We start from the raw sequence: 21,790 nt of genomic DNA, 5'->3' as shown, positions 1-21,790 counted from the left end.
CATCCCACCTGAAGCGCCATCGGCGGGATTTGCCGGGGTTAAGGACGCTTAGAGCTGGGCTTTTAATGGCCTGACGTCACATTAATTAGCAGCCGCTTTGATCCTTTCAGCCTCTAAGCCGCGCTGCTTTGCGGGACACCATTACTGACTCCCGTTAGGCACCGCAAAGGAGGATGCGCTCGCCTCTGTAGGACTGTTTTTTGTTTTTTAAATTTTTTTTTTTTTTTGCTTTCATTTCCCTAACAAGTTTGAAGAATTGCAATAATGGCGGATAAAGACAGCGTGGAGAAATATCTGGACAATAATCCGCAGTTTGCCAAAGAGTACTTTGACAAAAAGGTGCGGGCGGAGGCCCTGACCGCCGCTTTCTCCGCCACCCTCCAGGTGAAGGACACGGCTTCTTTCAAGGATGTTAACTCGGTGCAGGAGGCCGCCATCATTTTCGAGTTGGTGCAGGCCATGCAGAAGCAAGGCACAGTGGAGGAGTCGCTCCACAAAGTGTTGCAGAGGGTGGCCCTTATCTTGCAGGCCGACAGAGTCAGCTATTACGTATGTAGGTCCAGGAACGGGACCCCTGAACTGGCCACGTCCCTTTTCGACGTCACCCCGACTTCCAAATACGAGACAAACCTGGTGCACCCCCAGACCGAGATTGTCTTCCCCCTGGAGATGGGGATCGTGGGATTTACCGCTTCCTCCAAAAAGCCGCAAAATGTTCCCGACGTTTCCCAGGTGAGTTGACGTTGCCGGGTGTTTGTATGTTAAAGGCTGAGTAGGCCAACATATCTACCTAACGCAATATCACGTCATTATCTGATATATCGTGGTATTACCGATTAGGAATGCGCTGGGGCTGTCAAACGATTAAAAATTTTAATCGAGTTAATTACAGCTTAAAAATTAATCGCAATACAAACCATCTATAAAATATGCCATATTTTTCTGTAAATTATTGCTGGAATGGAAAGATAAGACAAGATGGATATATACATTCAACATACGGTACATAAGGACTGCATTTGTTTATTATAACAATAAATCAAGATGGCATTAACATTATTAACATTCTGTTAAAGCGATCCATGGATAGAAAGACTTGTAGTTCTTAAAAGAAAAATGTTAGTACAAGTTTTAGAAATTTTATATTAAAACCCCTTTTAATGTTTTCGTTTTAATAAAATTTGTAAAATTTTCAATCAAAAAATAAACTAGTAGCCCGCCATTGTTGATGTCAATAATTACTTACACAATGCTCATGGGTGCTGAAGCTAATAAAATCAGTCGCACCCAAGCGCCAGCAGAGGGCGACAAAACTCCATAAAACACAACAAGTGAGCGTTTCACTGTACTGTCATTTAAATCTGTCTGAGCGGGTCATCTGCGTTAATTGCGTCAAATATTTTAACGTGATTAATTTAAAAAATTAAATAACGCCCGTTAACGCGATAAATTTGACAGCCCTAGAATGCACTGAAATCAAAAACAAAAAAATCTTTGCCCAAATTGAAAACTGAAAATGAAGCCAAAAACTGATACCAATTACCATATTTTTCGGACTATAAATCGCAGTTTTCTTTTCATTGCTGTGGGTGCGAATTATACACTGGAGCGACTTTAAAAGTGACACCGAAGATCAAGATTTTATCGGATTTACTGATTTGGAGTGACACTAAACTTGTTAGCATGTACTGTATGCTGTAGTTATCTGAATAACTCTTAATAGCTATGTTCCGTTTAACATTTAACGTTCTCATTTCATTGTTTAAGTGTCAGGTAACGTTAGCATACCGTACACTTATTTAGCCTGTTGTTCTCTGTTCTATTTTTATTTTAAATTGCCTTTCAAGATGACTTGTCTGGTCTTGATGTTGGATTTTATCGAATAAATTTGCCCTCTAAAATGTATGTGGCGGAAAACACACAAGGCTGAAAAAGCAGTTTCTGCTCTTGCACCCCTCTTTAAAATAAACTGTTATGTTTGGATGAGCAGTATGTCTATACCCTGCCATAGGAGATTAATGGCGCAATAAGTCCCCGAACTATTTTTAATTTGTCCGTTTTACCCTGGAAACCCCCGTTTACAGACGTCGCGCAACCGCTTTTGTTTCAACCTAGCCATAAAATGAAGATAAGTAATCGTATTTATTATTTGAAATGTCTGCCATTTTTAGCTTTGAATCATTAATTGATGTTTAATATTTAGTTTAAAAAAAAAAAAAAAAACGACAAAAATTATTCACTCGCATATTTTAAACTTTTAAACAAATTACGTCACAATGAAAAAATTTGTGTCTGTAAAAAAGTCACGGATATCTACCTCATAACTATCGCTTAATTGTATTTTTTCGTTACTGTCGCATTTTCCCCAATATTTTCGATGATAAATAATCAATTCAAACAAAGGAAAATTGAAAAAAAATGTTTAAAAGGGTAAATATATCAAAATGAAAATCTCGACCACTCCTTATGTCTTTAATGTCTGCAATTTCTGCATCGCGACCCTTGTTATATTACCATGATTCACCTATAAAATCCCCCAAAATCCGGCTGTGGCCATTCACAGCTGTTATTTGACACTCGGTGAGACATGCTAACTGGAGTTTTTGATCGAAAAGAGGTAAGTACGCGATAGTATCTCGTTAAAATCATGGCGTCTTTATTTATGCTCTCGCGTGCCACCTCCAGTTAGGGTTTTGCTGTTTAATTTTTTTTTTTTTTTTTTTTTTTTATTAAATGCCCTCCTGTTAAAAAAAAAACTTCTTCCCCTAGAAAATTTAGATTTTAAGCTTTCCAATGATGTATCAAACATGCATATAGGACAATTTTGAAATTTGGCCAAATTGGGGGTCTCGGAGCAGAACTTCTAGTCACCTGAGTGTTTTCCGCCATATGTTTTATTCCTCTTCATTTTTTGACTGGTGCGACTTATGTTAAGGTGCCACTTATAGTCCGAAAAATACGGTACTTAAAAAAAAAAAAAAAAAGAGTACATGGATAGATATAGATAGCTTTATTAACAGACTCAATGTCCATATCACAACAACACAGCAAAAGCAATAGATTAAAAATAATAATAAAAACAAGTGTTATTCGCTGTTTGGATTTTCATGAAAATATTGATTAAAAATGAATAAAAATTAAAAAAAGACATTTAGCCAAGTGTATTCGCGGTAACGGTGTTTCACATCATTATCCGATATATTGTGATAATGTTAATAAAACGTGGTGGGTCTTTTGGGTTGCTTTGTAATGTCAGTGCCTGGATGAACCATTTTACCGGAAAAATCCGTCAGTTTTGACTATATTGTCAAATCGGCGGCTTGGGGGCCAGAGCTGATCCACCACATTATTTTGTGTGGCCCATGAAAGTAAATCATGTGCGTGGACTTTGTGTTCTTCACTAAAATAAAATTCAAATAAAATTTCTGTAGTTAAAAAAAAGACTATTAAAATCGCTGATGAATACATTTTTAGTAGTGAATGATGTTTACTGTTTTCCCCCTATAAGTGTTTTTTTGTTGTTGTTATAAAAATAGGGCAATTAAAAAAAAAAAACAAAAAACAAAAAACAAGAATATTTGTGATTAAGAGGCTAAAAAACATTTTTAGGTCAAGAATGTCGTTAAACAATTTAGCGACTAAAATTGTTTTTGCTAATCGGTTAGCCTATTAATCATGGCAGCCCTAATGGCAGCTGAACGAAACAGAGCTACAATCTGACCCGCGACTAAAAGGTGTTTCACACTCATGATCTTGACAATAACAAAGCTATTGTGTTATTACTGTACTCTGATACTCTCAGTATCGCTGTAGCACATTATCTGATAAATGTATCAAATTTGGTGTGTTTTCTGGGGCTGCTTTTAACTTCAGGACCTGGACGAACCATGACTTCTCTTCTTTGCCAGAAAATGCTGAAGTGTCAAATGTAACTTTGACTTTTTGGTAACACTTTATTTGACAGTGGCGTTATAAGACCGTCATAATTATGACATGACACTGTAATGAGCATTAATAAATGCTTATGACCATAGGTGGAGTTAACTTTTGTGGGACAGTCAGCAAATCATGTTGATAACCCTGAAATGCAGTGCCAGCAATAAAATTAACTTACTATATGTACATATATACGTACATCTTGACATTGTTTGTGTTCAATCCTTTGTTCCACTCAGTTGTTGTTGGAAGCTTTTGAAAGCTTAGGCTTAAAGAAATTCCAAATATCCATCTTGCCAGAAGGTGTAGTTTTATGGAGGTAGATTTGTGTCTTTATTATTCAATCAAAAAAGTTGCTTCAATCAAAAAAAAAATGGGTTTGAACTCAAAAATAAATTTCAGACTGGTGGGCACGATTCTTGATTGTTCAAGCTTTCAGAAATACGCCGTTGGTGTAGCCACTTGTCACTCAAACGTGTCTGACCAATAGCGAAGTGCAACATTTGTCTCAAAATGATTCAGTCAAAGAAAAAGTGCGTTCAAAACGTTTCTCACTTTTAAAAAAATTGTGTTCTAAACTTTTTTTTCTGTGATTGAATTTTTTAAAGTGATTTTTATTTAAAAATATATATATATATTGTTTTGAAGCAACATTTTTTTTTTTTGATTGAGTAACAAAGACACAAACGTCCTAGCCAAAATTTGGCCCAAATGCAAAACAACATAAATTCAATCGAAAAAAGTAATTAAAAAAAAATTTTGATCAAAGAAAAATAGTTTTCAAAGGCGTTTTTTAAGTCTCAAATGTATTTTTACATTCAAACCCCTTTTATTTTTTTTGATTGAAGTGACTTTTTCTGTTGAAAATATATCTTTTGAAGTTGTTTTTTTTTTTTAATTGAATAATAAAAGACACAAATCTACCTTCAGATGGTTTTGGCTAAGCAAAGCAAAGCAAAGGACCGTCTCTAAGATGCGAGTCACATAATCTGTTAAAAAAATAATTTGGACTCATTATGAAATACTTTGTAGGATTCTTGCTCATTTCATTCATTTTTGTTGTTTGTTTTATAGCTTTACAACTTTTATAGTCAACATTTTACTGTCTAGGTCTTTATTTTAAATTCATACTATATTACTGTACATGCAATTATATTTTTCGGCCTGGGGGCGGGGCATTACCCCACCTACCTCCACTCAAACTCCGCCTATGCTTATGACGGATGTCACTAAGTGTCATCCGGAAAATTATGTCACTTTTGAATGGATGTAAAAGATCTGGACCGGACATACTAGTAGATGGAGTTGGTGACATTCATTAATGCTCATGACTGTGTCATGTCATAATTATGACGGTCTCATGATGCCTTTGTCAAATGAAGTGTTACCAAAATTTGGGGGAATATATGAGCTACTTTTTTCTCCCATTTTGAATCCTGCGGCTAATATTCCAGTGCGGCTTATTTGTTGATTTATTTGGGTTAATATTTAACACTTTATTTGACAGCAGCATCATAAGACTTCCATAAGACTGTCAGAATTATGACATGACATTATCATGGGCATTCATGAATGCTTATGATAGTTGTCATTAAGTGTCATCCGGCAAATTTTGTCACTAACTCTATTTATGTTCAGCTCGGATCTTTTACATCCGTTCAAAAGGGAAGCTTATTGAAGCAATGATGCTTTGCAGAATTGGTTCAAAGCTTCATGGTGGTTCATTTGGTCTTAATACAGTCTTATGAGGTCGCTGTCATATAAAGTGTTACCCAATTCCATAACTAGCAATGAATGAAACAACTAGAACAGTAACTGAAGAAATAATTAGCGCAGAACATACATTTTGATTCATTATTTACATCTGTAGTGCTGCAATACATGCTAGGAGGCATGTTGGACGACAACAGTGTTGACAACAGGTGGCAGCAGAGGTTGACTTTCTCCCCCAAGAGAACAGTGACGGCCAAATTGAAGCTTATTGAAGCAATGAAGCTTTGCACAATTGGTTCAAAGCTTCATGTTGGTTCATTTGGTCTTAATACAGTCTTATGAGGTCGCTGTCATATAAAGTGTTACCCAATTCCATAACTAGCAATGAATGAAACAACTAGAACAGCAACTGAAGAAATAATTAGCGCAGTACATGCTAGAAGGCATGTTGGATGACGACAGTGTTGACAGCAGGTGGCAGCAGAGGTTGACTGTCTCCCCCAAGAGAACAGTGATGGCCAAATTGAAGCTTTTTGAAGCAATGAAGCTTTGCACAATTGGTTCAAAGCTTCATGGTGGTTCATTTTGTCTTAATAGAGTCTTATGATGCCGCTGTCAAATAAGGTGTTACCCAATTCCATAACTAGCAATGAATGAAAAAACTAGAACAGCAACTGAAGAAATAATTAGCACGGAACATAAATTTTGATTCGTTATTTACATCTGTAGCGCTGCAAAACATGCTAGGAGGCAAGTTGGACGGCAACAGTGTTGACAGCAGGTGGCAGCAGAGGTTGACTGTCTCCCCCAAGAGAACAATGATGGCCAAATTGAAGCTTATTGACACAATGAAGCTTTGCACAATTGGTTCAAAGCTTCATGGTGGTTCATTTGGTCTTATGATGCCGCTGTCAAATAAAGTGCTTATCTATAAACAAAGGCCGTTTTCGTGTCAAATTTGGTGGGTGACGGCTTATAGTCATGTGCGCAAATTAAAAGTATCGACGTATTGATACTAAAATCTTGTATCTGTTGATTGAAAAAGTATCAATACTCATTTGTTCATGTTTAGGCGACCACAGGTCCCCAGAAATTTACAGTCACTGGGTAAATTTAATTTTGAAGTACTCTTGATAGTAATAGAGGATATTTTTGCATTTCCTTTGTTTACTCATTGGCTCCCATTGACAGCGCTAGATGTCCAATCCATTTGAAGTGGAAGGGTGGCAGCGAATTAACGTTCGTTCATTCGCTGCCACCCTTCCACTTCAAATGGATTGGGCGTCTACTAGAGATGCCAACAGTACTCTCTCAGTCTTATGTCATCTAAATGTTGCATCGGCTAACCATCGATGTCCACTTGCCGCGCTAATGCTCTTAAACGGGCTATAAAAAGCTAAACTTCCACGCACCGGTTAAATTATTTCTCCTCGAAAATATGGACGTTGATGCCTCAATTTGTCGAATAAAATAAGAGGCATTTAAGGACTTTTCTATGGCCCGCTTCATCATTACTCAAATGACATTATACAATCAGAGTCGCACTGATTTCTGGTAAAAAGTAATTAAACGCCGTGATTAATTCCTGGCTCATCATTCAGTGTTGTCTGTCATCAAGGTTGATTACTGGCAAGACAACTAATCGGCGTTTATTTATGAAAGCGGGCGAGATGAGATTCATTTTGGAGAAGAAATATAGAAACGGCGGTGATCGATGTTGCGTCCTTAATTAAACCGCACGGGATTAAATGGGTAACTGATGTCAAACGTTCTCGCAGAATAAAAAGTTCAGCGACTTTGTGGACAAGCAGACGGGCTACAAGACCAAATGTATGCTGACGCACCCGCTCATGGCTGACAAGGAGTGCCTGGGAGTGGTGACGGCGCTCAATAAGATCGGAGCTCCTCACTTCACAGCCGAGGACGAAGCGGTACGACGGATCGGAATGCGATATTTGCCGCGCTAATACCGGGGCTGTAATCTGTAAAATGTGCTCCTCAGCTCTTCCACAAGTACATGACCTTCGCGCACGTCATCGCCCTGCAGCATCACACTACCTACATGTTCAACGTGGAGTCTAGGAGGAGTCAGGTAAGCTCGACAACTAACTGATGATCAAATCAGTCGGCAACTACAGTGGTATTAAAATATCTGAACCTTTTAGAATTTCTCACATGTCTGCATAAAATCACCATCAAACGTAATTTGATCTTTGTCAAAACTACACAGATGAAAAAACAGTATCTGCTTTAACCAAAACCAACCAAAGGTTCTCATATTTTAATGAGGATAGTATGCAAACAACGACACAAGTGGGAAAAATAAGTGAACCCTCTGCCTAAGGAGACTTAAAGAGCAATTGAAACTAATGCCGCAATGATTAATCAATTAACTCTAGTATATGATTATAAAAAAATATTCAAATTACATTTTGTTGCTTCGAGTATTTGTTTAATCAAAGTGGCGTTGTAATGGTTTATTTTGAAAGTGTTTGCATTTAGTTTTATTGATTAGGGTGGATACACTGCCATCTGGTCTGCCTCTTCTCACATGGTTGAATCCAACCGCTCCCTGTTAAGACCAACGTAAGCTAAGTTTTTGTTTGAGCTAGTGTTTTTTAATGCATACATAATTTGGTTTATAGGTATATTTAGCCATTTTTTGTGGGAATATGTGTCTGAACCATTTGTTAAGAGCATTAAAAAAAAAAAAAAAAAAAATTTAAGCATTTTATAGCATTTAAGCTAGCGAACTTTTTCTATTCAAAGTTAGCCAATTATTCTTTTGTTGTACATAGATCCTCTTTTTTTTTTTTTTTGTTAAATTATACCGTTCGGTTCTTATCCGATTACTCGATTATTCGAACTAACTAGTCCATCGATTAATCGACTACTAAAATATTCGAAAGCTGCAGCCCTAATTGAAACCATTTTTTTACCAAACATTTCAAATCAGGTGTGGGCCCAATCACTGATGGGTGGTTTAAAACTGCCCTGCCCACTATAAAACACACACCTGGTAAGAATTGTCTGCTTTAACTAAAACCAACCAAAGGTTCTCATAGTTTAATCAGGGTAGTATGCAAACAATGACAGACGGGGGGAAAATAAGGAAGTGAACCCTCTGCCTAAGGAGACTTAAAGAGCAATTGAAACTAGTGCTGCAACGATTAATCAATTAACTCGAGTATTCGATTATAAAAAACAAAATATTCAAATTACATTTTGTTGCTTCGAGTATTCGTTTAATTAAAGTGGCGTTGTAATGGTTTATTTTGAAAGTGTTCGCATTTAGTTTTATTGATTAGGGTGGATACACTGCCATCTGGTCTGCCTCTTTTCACATGGTTGAATCCAACTGCTCCCTGTTAAGACCAACGTAAGCTAAGTTTTTGTTTGAGCTAATGTTTTTTAATGCATACATACTTTGGTTTATAGGTATATTTAGCCGCTTTTTTGTGGGAATATGTGTCTGAACCAATTGTTAAAAGCATTGTAACAAAAACTTTTTAACATTTTATAGCATTTAAGGTAGCAGACTTTTTCTATTTAAGTTAGCCAATTATTCTTTTGTTGTACATAGATCCTCATTTTTTTATTTATTTTTTTGGTTAAATTATACCGTTCGGTCCTTATCCGATTACTCGGCCCAATCACTGATGAGTGGTTTAAAGCTGCCCTGCCCACTATAAAACACACACCTGGTGAGAATTGTCTTGATGAGAAGCCTTGTCTGATGTGCATCACGGCTCGGTCAAAAGAGCTGTCTGAAGACCTGCGATCAAGGATTGTTGATTTGTATAAAGATGGGAAAGGATACAAAACCATCTCTAAAAGTCTGGATGTTCATCAGTCGACAGTCAGAGAAGTTGTCTACAAATGGAGAGTGCTTAGCACTGTTGCTTCTCTCCCAAGGATTGGCCGTCCACCAAAGATGACGCCAAGAGTTTAGCGCAGAATACTCAGAGAGGTAAAAAAGAACCTAAGAGTGTCTGCTAAAGACTTACAGAAATCACTCAACCAGTTCAATATCTCTGTGCACACATCAACTATATGTAAAACTATGGCCAAGCATGGTGTTCATGTTAGGACTCCCCGGAGGAAGCCACTGCTGTCTAAAAAAAAATACATTGTTGCTCGTTTAATGTTCGCATAAAGGCACTTGGACACTCCACAGAAGTTTTGGCAAAATATTTTGTGGACTGATAAAACCAAAGTTAAATTGTTTGGGAGTTACACACAACGCCATGTGTGGAGGACAAATGGAACAGCTCACCAACATCAACACCTCATCGCCATCGTGAAGCATGGTGGAAGGAGCATCATGATTTGGGGTTGTTTTGCTGTCTCAGGGCCTGGACAACTTGCAATCATTAATGGAGGAATGAATTCAAAAGTTTAGAAGGATGTTTAGCAGGAAAACCTGAGGGCATCTGTCAGACAGTTGAAGCTCAAAAGAGGATGGATGCTGCAAGACAATAATCCAAAACAAGGAAGTAAATTAACTTCAGAATGGTTTCATAAGAACAAAATACACGTTCTGGAGTGGCCAAGTCAAAGTCCAGACTTGAACCCTATTGAGATGCTGAGGCATGACCTAAAGACAGCGATTCATGCTAGACATCCCAGGAATCTTACTGAACTACAGCAGTTTTGTAGAGAAGAATGGGCCAAGATTAGTACTGATCAATGTGCCAGACTGATCTGCAGCTACAGGAAGTGTCTGGTTGAAGTTATTGCTGCCAAAGGGGGGGCCTCAAAATATTAAATATGATGGTTCACTTACTCATTTTTTCCCCTTCTGTCATTGTTTGCATACTATCCTCATTAAAAAAATATGAAAACCTATGAACGTTGCGGTGGTTTTAGTTAAAGCAGTTTTTTTTTTTTATCTGTGTGCTTTTGACAAGATCAGATCATATTTGATGGTGATTTTATGCAGAAATGTAAGAAATTCCAAAAGATTCAGATACTTTTTCATACCACTGTATTTTGATCGTCCATTGATTATTTTGAGAAATTGTTTAAGATTTTCTTTGGGGGGCCACTTAAGTCATCGGCTGCCATGTTTGCCTCTCCCTGTCTAAATGGATTGGATGTCTAGAGTTTTCGACTGGGGCGGAGCTAAAAAAAAATATTTATAGGGTGGCGAAAAGGGGCTAGCAAATATTTCATAACTGTATATTGCATCATCAATTCTTTGGACAGTAATACGATATTCTGTGACGATTCGTCTTTGTTTGATTTACAGTAATCCCTTGCTACTTCGCGCTCCAAACTTCGCGCCCTCAGTCCATTGTGATTTTTTTAAATTAAAAAGAAAGTATTTTATAGAGCTCTCCCAAAACTATCACATAGTCTCTCACTCTCCCTCATGCTGCTTTTCTTGGTCAGGCAACAGGAGTTGCTTGTTAAAGTTAACGATGATTGACACGCGTTAAGGTTTGAGAAGCTTGTAAGCCGAAACTTCAAAGCGCTGCATATGTCAATCATTGTTGAACTTGTTAAACAGTTGCTGTGTCATTGTGTGTAAGTGAGCAGCTTGAGCGGATTGGAGTGGACTCACTCAATGAAGCATTTAATAAAGACAAGGATTTTTCTACATTATTCTTGGATAAAAATAAATCGGTGGGACAGTAATATGTTTAAACTTATCCTAATTATTACATTTGAAGTGCTTAAAAACCATTTATTAAAATATCCACAAACATTCTTTTTATTATTATAATTTTGGGGAAAAAAGAGAAAAAAAACATGCTTCGTTCATTGACGAAATATTTTCGTTATCGTCATCGTTGACGAAAACAACACTGCACGGTTACAAAACTATGCAGCCTGACCAAATTCTGTTGAGAAATATGCCAATTTAGGATTTGAAACCGATACACGCCAGCCACTCCCAATTCAAATGGATTGGACATCTAGTGCCGTCAATGGCAGCTATTGAGTAAATTTGTAAAATACATAGCCGAATGAACCGTAGTGAGGTTGTTGATGGGTTTCCTTAGTTTAAGTGTTCTAAGTGGTTAAATGTTAACGTTACTGTTTAGTTAATACAAATACAGTTGATTTTTAAAGTAACTCGGTTTCATCTACAGTTGTGGTCAAAAGTTTACATACACTTGTGAAGAACATAATGTCATGGCTCTCTTGAGTTTCCAGTTAGTTCTACAACTCTGGTTTTTCTCCGATAGAGTGATTGGAACAGATACTTCTTTGTCACAAAAAACATTCATGAAGTTTGGTTCTTTTATGACTTTATTATGAGTTAACAGAAAAAGTGATCAAATCTGCTGGGTCAAAAATATACATACATGGATCTGAAAAAGCGAATCATTGACTTGAACAAGTCAGGAAAGTCACTTGGAGCCATTTCAAAGCAGCCGCAGGTTCCCAAGAGCATCAGTGCAAACAATTGTTTATAAGTATAAAGTGCATGGCACTGTTTTGTCACTGCCACGATCAGGAAGAAAACTCAAGCTATAACCTGCTGCTGAGAGAAAATTGGTCAAGAGGGTAAAGATTCAACTGAGAATCACCAAAAAGCAGATCTGCCAAGAATTAGAAGCTGCTGGAACACAGGTGTCAGGGTCCACAGTCAAGCGTGTTTTGCATCTCCATGGACTGAGAGGCTGCCGTGCAAGAAGGAAGCCCTTGCTCCAAAAGCGAAACCTTAAGGCTCGACTGAAGTTTGCTGCTGATCACATGGACAAAGATAAGACCTTCTGGAGGAAAGTTCTGTGGTCAGACAAAACAAAAATCGAGCTTTTTGGCCAAAATGCCCAGCAATATGTTTGGAGGAGAAAAGTTGAGGCCTTTAACCCAAGTACACCATGCCTACCGTCAAGCACGGTGGTGGTAGTATTATGCTGTGGGGCTGTTTTGCTTCCAATGGAACTGGTGCTTTACAGAGAGTAAATGGGATAATGAAGAAGGAGGATTACCTTCAAATTCTTCAAGATAACCTAACGTCATCAGCCTGAAGATTGGGTCTTGGGCGCAGTTGGGTGTTCCAACAGGACAATGACCCCAAACACACATCAAAAGTGGTAATGGAATGGCTAAATCAGGCTAGAATTAAGGTTTTTGAATGGCCTTCCCAAAGTCCTGACTTGAGCTTGTGGACAATGCTGAAGAAACAAGTCCATGTCAGAAAGCCATCAAATTTAACTGAACTGCACCAATTCTGTCAAGAGGAGTGGTCAAAGATTCAACCAGAAGCTTGCCAGAAGCTTATGGATGGCTACCAAAAGCGCCTAATTGGAGTGAAAATGGCCAAAAGACATGTTACCAAATATTAGCACTGCTGTATGTATATTTTTGACCCAGCAGATTTGATCACTTTTTTCTGTTCACCCATAATAAAGTCATAAAAGAACCAAACTTCATGAATGTTTTTTGTGACAATGAAGTATCTGTTCCAATCACTCTATCAGAGAAAATTCAAGAGTTGTAGAACTAACTTGAAACTCAAGAGAGCCATGACATTATGTTCTTCACAAGTGTATGTAAACTTTTGACCACAACTGTATCACCGACAATGTAAGTCAATACATTAAGAAGCTTATAAAAAAGGATTTGAACGTTTTTTTTGGTCTTGAAAAAAATGGATCAACTCTCAAAATAGTTGTCCAACAATGTATTTGGTCTCCAGGTGCTGCTGTGGTCTGCCAGTAAAGTTTTTGAAGAGTTGACTGACATCGAGAGGCAGTTCCACAAAGCGCTCTACACCGTCAGGACCTACTTGCAATGCGAGCGATACTCAGTGGGCCTCTTGGATATGACCAAAGAGAAGGTTTGTCTTCGGGATAGAACGCCTCCAGCATAACCTTACCCGCGCTTGCCCCCAATAGGAATTCTACGACGAATGGCCGGTGAAACTGGGAGATGTGGAACCTTACAAAGGCCCGAAAACGCCAGACGGAAGGGTAAAGAACTCTTCCCAAAGATGCGTCTCGCTCATTTTTGGCTGGCGTATGCTAACTTCTTTTTTTCCAAATGTAGGAAGTCATCTTTTACAAGATCATCGACTACCTCCTGGAGGGCAAGGAAGAAATTAAAGTCATACCGTGAGTGGCATAATTGCATGCGGCACCTGCACAATACAATCCATCAGTTTAGCGCTGACCTCGCCCAAGGCCGCGCAGTCCAAGGTGGATTAGCACTGTGTTTGAAAGATTAATTTTGCTATTATTCCATGAGACGGGAACAAAAAGTTCTGGCCATAAAAGTGAAATAAAAGTGAACAGGTTCTGCTTTGCTCATCAGTGCATTTCATGTAGCCTCGCTGTTATGTTATTTTACTTTTTGATTCCGCTAGATTTTTCCATTATTGTCCAGTCTTTTAAAAAGGAGTAAATCTCTCCCAGTAACTGGGAGCATCCATCATAACGTTGTGCGTGCGTCCGTTAACGGTGGCTGGGCGGCAGACATGTCTTGAATTTCGTTCCGCTACGAGCCGCTGTCATAAAGTTATGTGGGAAAATCATCGTTTTTGAACCTTTGTGAATCGTAATCGAATCGTCACGTGTCGAATCGCGATGCATGTAATAATCGATTTTTTTGGAACTCTAGTGAGTTGGGGGTCGCAGCACGTCAAATGAGCGACACAAAACACTGCTACGATGGAGGCTAACTACACATAAAATGTCACACATTGTGAACATGTGACGGAAACTATTGCGCATTTTCATCTGGTTCTTGTCTCGACAGACGAAAGCTGGCATTCGTCTCGTTATGGTTTAGTCTCCCATGACACGTTTGTAGCTTGTTCGTCTCGTCATCATCATGATAAAATTGTTCGGCGACAAAATATTTTCGTTATAGTCATCGTTGACGAAAACAACACTGGTTCAAATTATTTCTATTCACGTTACATTTGAACATGTTCGGAAAATACCTGTCGTTTTTACTTTTTTTTTCATACAAAACTTGACCATTTTTAACCCCACCAATGACACTTTATTTCATGCTCACATTTTGGACCAAAAAAGTCACCATGAGATTAACTGCGCACACAATTTCTCATGAAACTAAATTGCCATTTGTTTCTTTCAGGGGTCCTCCAGCAGATCATTGGGCTCTGGTTAGCGGACTTCCCACCTACGTGGCAGAGAACGGCTTTGTAAGTCCCTCAAAACACATTGAATAAAAGCGATAGTGTCGCTGAATTTTCCTGCCCAAAAAACGCTCAATCATCAATTTTCACTGAACAAAATCTTTTACAGATTTGCAACATGATGAACGTGGCCGCAGATGATTTCTTCACTTTTCAGGTGCGTCCACACTAGACTAGTTTATTCAGTTTGGTTCCTCTTAAAACGTTACTTCGCCCGCAGAAAGAGGCGGTGGACGAGACGGGTTTTGTCATCAAAAATGTGTTGTCGCTGCCAATCGTCAACAAAAAGGAGGAAATTGTGGGCATCGCCACGTTCTTCAACCGGAAAGACGGAAAGCCATTCGACGAATACGACGAGCAGATCACTGAGGTCGGTCAATCGGTCGCGAGACTCTGATGATCAGTTTAAATAGATTAGATGTCCATCAGCGTCAATGGCAGCCACTAGGGGCGGACTGGGGGTAGGGGAGTGGCCTGGGGGTCGTTGAAAGACCGGCCCACTTCATGAAAGGTGTTGGAAGCTATCCAATCGGCAAAACAGACAGATCCACCTCTAATATTTACCAAACTTGGCCAGAACTTATTCAGAATTGTGGATTTAGAGTACCACAAAAATGAGAACTGTAACCAAATCGAAGTACACATGCAGGACTTTAATTTCAAAATTTCTAAATATTGGTACAGTAAAAATGCATAGTTTTGACTAATGGGATTATTCAAAGAGGTGCACTTTTAATATTCACCATCCTTGTCCAGAATTTATTCAGAATTGTAGATTTAAAGTACCAGAAAAATGAGAACTGTAACCAAATCAAAGTATACATGTAGGAATTTTAATTCGATGCTACATTTTAGCACAGTAAAAATGCATAATTTTGAGTATGTGTGCAGTCAGAGGTCCACTACTAATATTTACCAACCTTGGCCAGAACTTATACAAAATTGTGGCTTTACAGTACCACATAAATGAGAACTGTAACCTGATTGAAGTTCATATGCAGGATTTTTAATGCTCTGGTACTGTAAAAATGCATAGTTTTAAGGACGGGAGTAGACAGAGAGGTCCACCACTAATATTCACCAAACTTGGCCAGAACCTATTCAAAATTGTGGATATACAGTACCACATCAATGAGAACTGTAACCTCATTATTAAAGTTCAGATGCAGGACTTTTAATTTTTCTAAATACAGGTACAGTAAAAATGCATAGTGTTGACTAATGGGAGTACTCAGAGAGGTCCACTACTACTATTCACCATCCTTGTCCGGAATTTATTCAAAACTGTGGATTTACAGTACCACAAAAATGAGAACTGTAACCAGATCAAAGTACACATGTAGGACTTCTAATTCAAATTTTCAACATTTTCTGTACAGTATAAATGCATAGTTTTGAGTGTGTGTGTGTGTGTGTGTGTGTGTGTGTGTGTGTGTGTGTGTGTGTGTGTGTGTGTGTGTGTAGTCCGACAGGTCCGCTACTAATATTTATCAACCTTGGCAAGAACCTTTTCAAAACTGTGGATTTACAGTGCCACAAAAATGATAAATGTAACCAGATTAAAGTATAAATATAGGACTTTTAAGTCAAATTTTCTACATTTTGGTACAGTAAAAATGCAATTTTGAGTATGAGTGCAATCAGAGAGGTCAACTACTAATATTTACCAATCACAGCGAGAACTTATTCAAAATTGTTGATTTACAGTACCACATAAATGAGAACTATAAACTGATTAAAGTTCAAATGCAGGAATTTTAACGCACTGGTACTGTAAAAAAGGATACTTTTAAGTACGGGAGTAGTCGAAGAGATCCACTACTAATATTCACCAACCTTAACCAGAACAAATTGAGAATTATGGATTTAGAGTACCACAAAAATGAGAACTGTAACCTGATCAAAGTATACGTGTATGACTTTAAATAAAAAATTTCTGCATGATGGCACAGTAAAAATACATAGTTTTGAGTATGTACAGTATGCAGTCAGAGAGGTTTACAACTAATATTTACCAACCTTGGCCAGAACATATTCAAAATTGTGGATTTACAGCACCACATAAATGAGAACTGTAGCCTGATTAAAGTTCAAATGCAGGACATTTAATTCATTTTTCCAAATACTGGTACTGTAAAAATGCATAGTTTTGAGTAGGGGAGTAGTCAGAGAGCTCCACTACTAATATTCACCATCCTTGTCCAGAATTTATTCAAAATTGTGGATTTACAGTAACACAAAATGAGAACTGTAACCAGATTAAAGCATACATGTAGGACTTTTAATTTAAATTTTCTACATTTTGGTACAGTTAAATGCATAGTTTTGAGTATGTGTGTAGTCAGAGAGGTCCACTACTAATATTTACCAAGCTTGGCCAGAACCTACTCAAAATTATGGATTTACAGTATCACATATATGAGAACTGTAACCTGATTAAATTTCAAATGCAGGTCTTTTAATTTATTTTTCCAAATACTGGTACAGTAAAAATGCATAGTTTTGACTAATGAGAGTATTCAGAGAGGTCCACTTCGAATATTCACCACCCTTGCCCAGAATTTATTCAGAATTGTGGATTTACAGTACCACATAAATGAGAACTTTAACCTGATTAAAGTTCAAATGTGGGACTTTTCTTTTTTCAAATACTGGCACTGTAAAAATGCATCGTTTTGAGTACGGAAGTAGTCAGAGATGTCCACTACTAATATTCACCAACCTTGGCCAGAACTTATTCAGAATTGTGGATTTACAGTACCACGAAAATGAGAACTGTAACCTGATTAAAGTTCAAATGCAGGACTTTTAATTTTTTTCCCAAGTACTGGTACTGTAAAAATGCATAGTTTTAAGTACGGGAGTAGTCAGAGAGGTCCACTACTAATATTCACCAACCTTAGCCAGTGCTTAGAGTTATTTATTTATTTATTTATTTTTATTTTAGATTTACAGTGCCACAAAAATCACAACTGTAACCTACCATCTACTAAAAAAGCCCGTTACTCAGGAGAACAACGCGAGCACACAGAAGTCAACTGTCTCGCCGCTCGGTCGGGATGCATTTACCGTAATGTTTGAATTACGTGGGTGCGCTAATTTTAGGGTTTGCTCATTTGACCACCGGCCCACCAGGGAAATCCCCGTATGCCAGTCCGCCCTTGGCAGCCACTGATTAAGTTTTAGAGCCATTGACAGTGATAGAACTTCAAAAACAATAGTTTCTTTTTCATTTATTTTTATATATTCATTCAAATTCACAGCAAAATGATGAAAAAAGCCATACGATTGGACATCTATCATCATCAATGGTGATAGATGCTTTCGCGCGAATTCTGCACAGATGGCAGAGCAACAAAAAAGACAAAAAGTATTGTCAGAGGAGGGGGAAAAAGGGAGGCTACCAAGATATACAGAATAGACATTGGCCCGGGTAGGGGGGTTAGCCACACTAAGCCACATGGTTGCTAACCGTCAAATTCTATTGTTCAAATACAACTGGATTTGTTACTAGGGTTGTTCCGATCATGTTTTTTTTGCTCCCGATCCGATCGTTTTAGTTTGAGTATCTGCCGATCCTGATATTTCCCGATCCGATTGCTTTTTTTTTGCTCCCGATTCAATTCCAATCATTCCCGATACTTTTTCCCGATCATATACATTTTGGCCATGCATTAAGAAAAAAATGAATAAAACTCGGACGAATATATACATTCAACATACAGTACATAAGTACCGTATTTTTATTATGACAATAAATCCTCAAGATGGCATTTACATTATTAACATTCTTTCTGTGAGAGGGATCCACGGATAGAAAGACTTGTGACTTTGTATAATGTGACTAAATATTGCCATCTAGTGTATTTGTTGAGCTTTCAGTAAATTATACTGCAGCCATGCCCAAATGCATGATGGGAAGTGGAACCATGACTGTGCGTAGTGCTACCAATTGATATATCTTCTCTGCGTTGGGAAATAACATAAGGTGTTAAGAAAAAGATCAATTGCTACCTTGCTTCCCCACATTGCTTCCCATGATATTTCTAATCATAGGGAGAGAGATTGTAAGGCTTTAGCCAAATAAAAAAAGGCTCCAAAGGCTGCCAAAATTCACTCTACTCATTTTACGCTGCCTTTTATCCCTCTATATTGGTAAAACATTACAGATTGAGCGCGACAATGCGTGAATGGGTCGTGCAGCGCCTACCTTAAGCCTAAAGACTCTGGATGAGTGTAACATATTATGTCTGTAACAGTAAATACAATGAGAAAACGATTTAATTAGAAAATATATACATATATATTAAAAAAGGCATGGCCGATATCTTTTTGCCGATTCCGATATTTTGAAAATGACGTGATCGGACCCACATCTCTATTTGTTACCTTATTAATATTCATCCTTCGGACAGCCGCTGGAAACAAATGTTGTTTAATCCATCTGCTGGCGACCGGGAGATTGATTTTTGATTGATTGATGATTTTACGACACTGTGCAGGTGTGCGTTAGTCCTCATAGGAAACGCAACACTGGTCCCCATGGGATAAAAGCCAAAACACTACCACTTCTGTCCATCGGTGTCGCTAAAATCGACCAAAATTGAAAGGTTTCCAAGTGTTACTGTAAACCTCCAAGTCCAAATGACACGGTTTATTTATTCCCAGTCTCATTTCCAACAATGAGCACATTATTTAAGAAAAAGTTGTGAAAATGATTGTGCTGCACATCAGCTTCCCCTTTCAAAGTATCCAAACAAATTTGCAAGTTGTTTCGCTAATGAGGCAATTACATAAAGTTGGTGACACATCAGAGTATCCTTGTAACTCCCTCACATCCTTTCCCTTCATCTCCGCTTGCTCCGAGCCTGTCTTTTTTGTTTTCATACTCATTTTTTTTTTGACATCCTGTACAGGCGCTGACCCAGTTCCTGGGGTGGTCTGTGCTCAACTGCGACACCTACGACAAACTCAACCACATGGAGCACCGGAAAGATATCGCTCAGGAGATGCTCATGTACCAGACCAAGTGCACGACCGATGAGCTGCAGTCCATCCTGGTCAGTACATTGGTTCCAGATCCCAATTACAGTTCTCAATGTAAAAGTATGCTTGACATATTGTTTCTACTTGATCCACAGAACACTAAAGAAAAGTTCAATAGTGAGCCTGAGGACTGTGACCAAAAGGAAATGTACAAACTATTGGTAAGACTGATTAGATTGTCCAGGATGAAAGAAGTCTTTACTAAGTTTCTTGGGTTTTTTTCTATGGAAAATTGAATGGATGAACTGATTAAAGACAACTTAATCTCAACTCTTTGCTTATGGAAATCTAAATGGAAATTTGGATGTGCGGAAAAATAGGGATAATATAAATGTTTTGCTTAAATGACATTTCCAGATAACAGTGCAAGAGAACACTAGTCTTTTATGAGTTTACATTTTGTGTATGGACATTTAACAGACTGATACTGAGAATTGTGAATCGAATCAGAGACTGGATCAAGACTTTCCTGAAATCAAGTCAAGATCAAGACTTTTGGTAGTCAAGACAAGCACTGAGACTGAGAACACATTGACTTTTCTGGGACTCAAGTCCGAGACCAGACTAAGACCTTCAAAATTAATCTTGAACCAAAACCCATCTTTTTGCACTTTACATTTGTCTATGGAAATTGAATGGGCTGAGAATTGGGAACCAACCCTCAAGACCAAACCAAGACCTGCTTGAAATGAGGAATCACTGAGATTAAATGAAGATCAAGACATCTGGGAGTCAAGACCAGGACTGAGAATTTTGGGAACTCACTCCCGAGACCAGACCGAAACCTGACCATACCTGAAATCAGAAATGATCCAGATTAAGTCAAGACGACGACCAAAACATGACTCAGGTTGAGAATTGGGAATCTAGTCCGAGACCAGGCCAAGACCGGTATCTTAGCATTTTACATTTGTCTATGGAGATCGAATAAACTGAGAATTGGGAACTAAGTCCGAGACCAGACCAAGATTTGCTTCTAATGAGGAATCACTGAGATTAAATTAAAATCAAGACGTCTGGGAGTCAAGACCAAGACTGAAAATTTTGGGAATACCAGACTGAAACCTGACCAAGACTTGCCTTAAATCAGGAATGATCCAGATGAAGTCAAGACGAAGACCAAAACAAGACTGAGACCGAGAATTGGGACTCAAGTCTAAGACAAGACTAACCTAAAACATTAATCTTGATCCAAAACTATTCTTTTAACACTTTACATTTGTCTGTGGAATCAAATGGACTGATAATTGAGAGTCAACCGTGACCAAGACTTGCTTGAAATGAGGAATTATTGAGACTAAAATTAAGATCAAGACATCTGGGAGTCAAGACCACGACTGAGAATTTTGGGAATTCACTCCCGAGACCAGACTGAAACTTGACCATGACTTGCCTGAAATCAGAAATCCAGATGAAGTCAAGACGAAGACCAAAACAAGACTGAGACTGAGAATTAGGACTCAAGTCCAAGAACAGATCAAGACCTTCCAAATTAATCTTGAACCAAGACCGTTCTTTGAGCACTTTACATTTATTTGTGGAAATTGAATGGACTGAGAATTGGGAATCAACGCCAAGACCAGACCAAGACTTGCCTGAAATCAAGTCAAGATCAAGACTTTTGTTAGTCAAGACAAGAACTGAGATTGAGACCACATAGATTTTTCTGAGACTCAAGTCCAAGACCAGACCAAGACCTTCAAAATTAATCTTGAACCAACACCGGTCTTTGAGTACTTTACATTTATCTATGGAAATTGAATGGACTGAGAATTTGGAATCAAGTCCTAGACCAGACCAAGACTTGCCTGAAATCAAGTCAAGATTAAGACTTTTGTTAGTCAAGACAAGGACTAAGACTGAGACCACATTGATTTTTCTGGGACTCAAGTCCAAGACCAGACCAAGACCTTCAAAATTAATCTTGAACCAACACCGGTCTTTGAGTACTTTACATTTATCTATGGAAATTGAATG

The 21,790-nt window shown here is 38.2% G+C and overlaps 1 protein-coding gene across 1 annotated transcript in view; it reads left to right on the top strand.

Annotated features, from left to right (window-relative positions):
* pde6c (phosphodiesterase 6C, cGMP-specific, cone, alpha prime) overlaps nucleotides 1–21,790 on the top strand; it is a 34,607-nt gene continuing 12,817 nt past the window's right edge. The window contains exons 1-11 of the mRNA XM_057826050.1: nucleotides 1–732; nucleotides 7,428–7,580; nucleotides 7,652–7,741; nucleotides 13,304–13,444; nucleotides 13,503–13,577; nucleotides 13,654–13,718; nucleotides 14,707–14,773; nucleotides 14,877–14,924; nucleotides 14,988–15,137; nucleotides 19,684–19,827; nucleotides 19,909–19,974. Coding sequence (XP_057682033.1) covers nucleotides 265–732; nucleotides 7,428–7,580; nucleotides 7,652–7,741; nucleotides 13,304–13,444; nucleotides 13,503–13,577; nucleotides 13,654–13,718; nucleotides 14,707–14,773; nucleotides 14,877–14,924; nucleotides 14,988–15,137; nucleotides 19,684–19,827; nucleotides 19,909–19,974 — 1,467 coding nt within the window. The 5' untranslated portion in view covers nucleotides 1–264. The remainder of the gene's footprint in view (nucleotides 733–7,427; nucleotides 7,581–7,651; nucleotides 7,742–13,303; nucleotides 13,445–13,502; nucleotides 13,578–13,653; nucleotides 13,719–14,706; nucleotides 14,774–14,876; nucleotides 14,925–14,987; nucleotides 15,138–19,683; nucleotides 19,828–19,908; nucleotides 19,975–21,790) is intronic.

The sequence above is a fragment of the Corythoichthys intestinalis genome, chromosome 21 (assembly GCF_030265065.1).
Source record: "Corythoichthys intestinalis isolate RoL2023-P3 chromosome 21, ASM3026506v1, whole genome shotgun sequence".
NCBI lineage: Eukaryota > Metazoa > Chordata > Actinopteri > Syngnathiformes > Syngnathidae > Corythoichthys > Corythoichthys intestinalis.
Note: the sequence above shows the minus strand (reverse complement) of the source record. Positions and strands in the feature narration are given on the sequence as shown.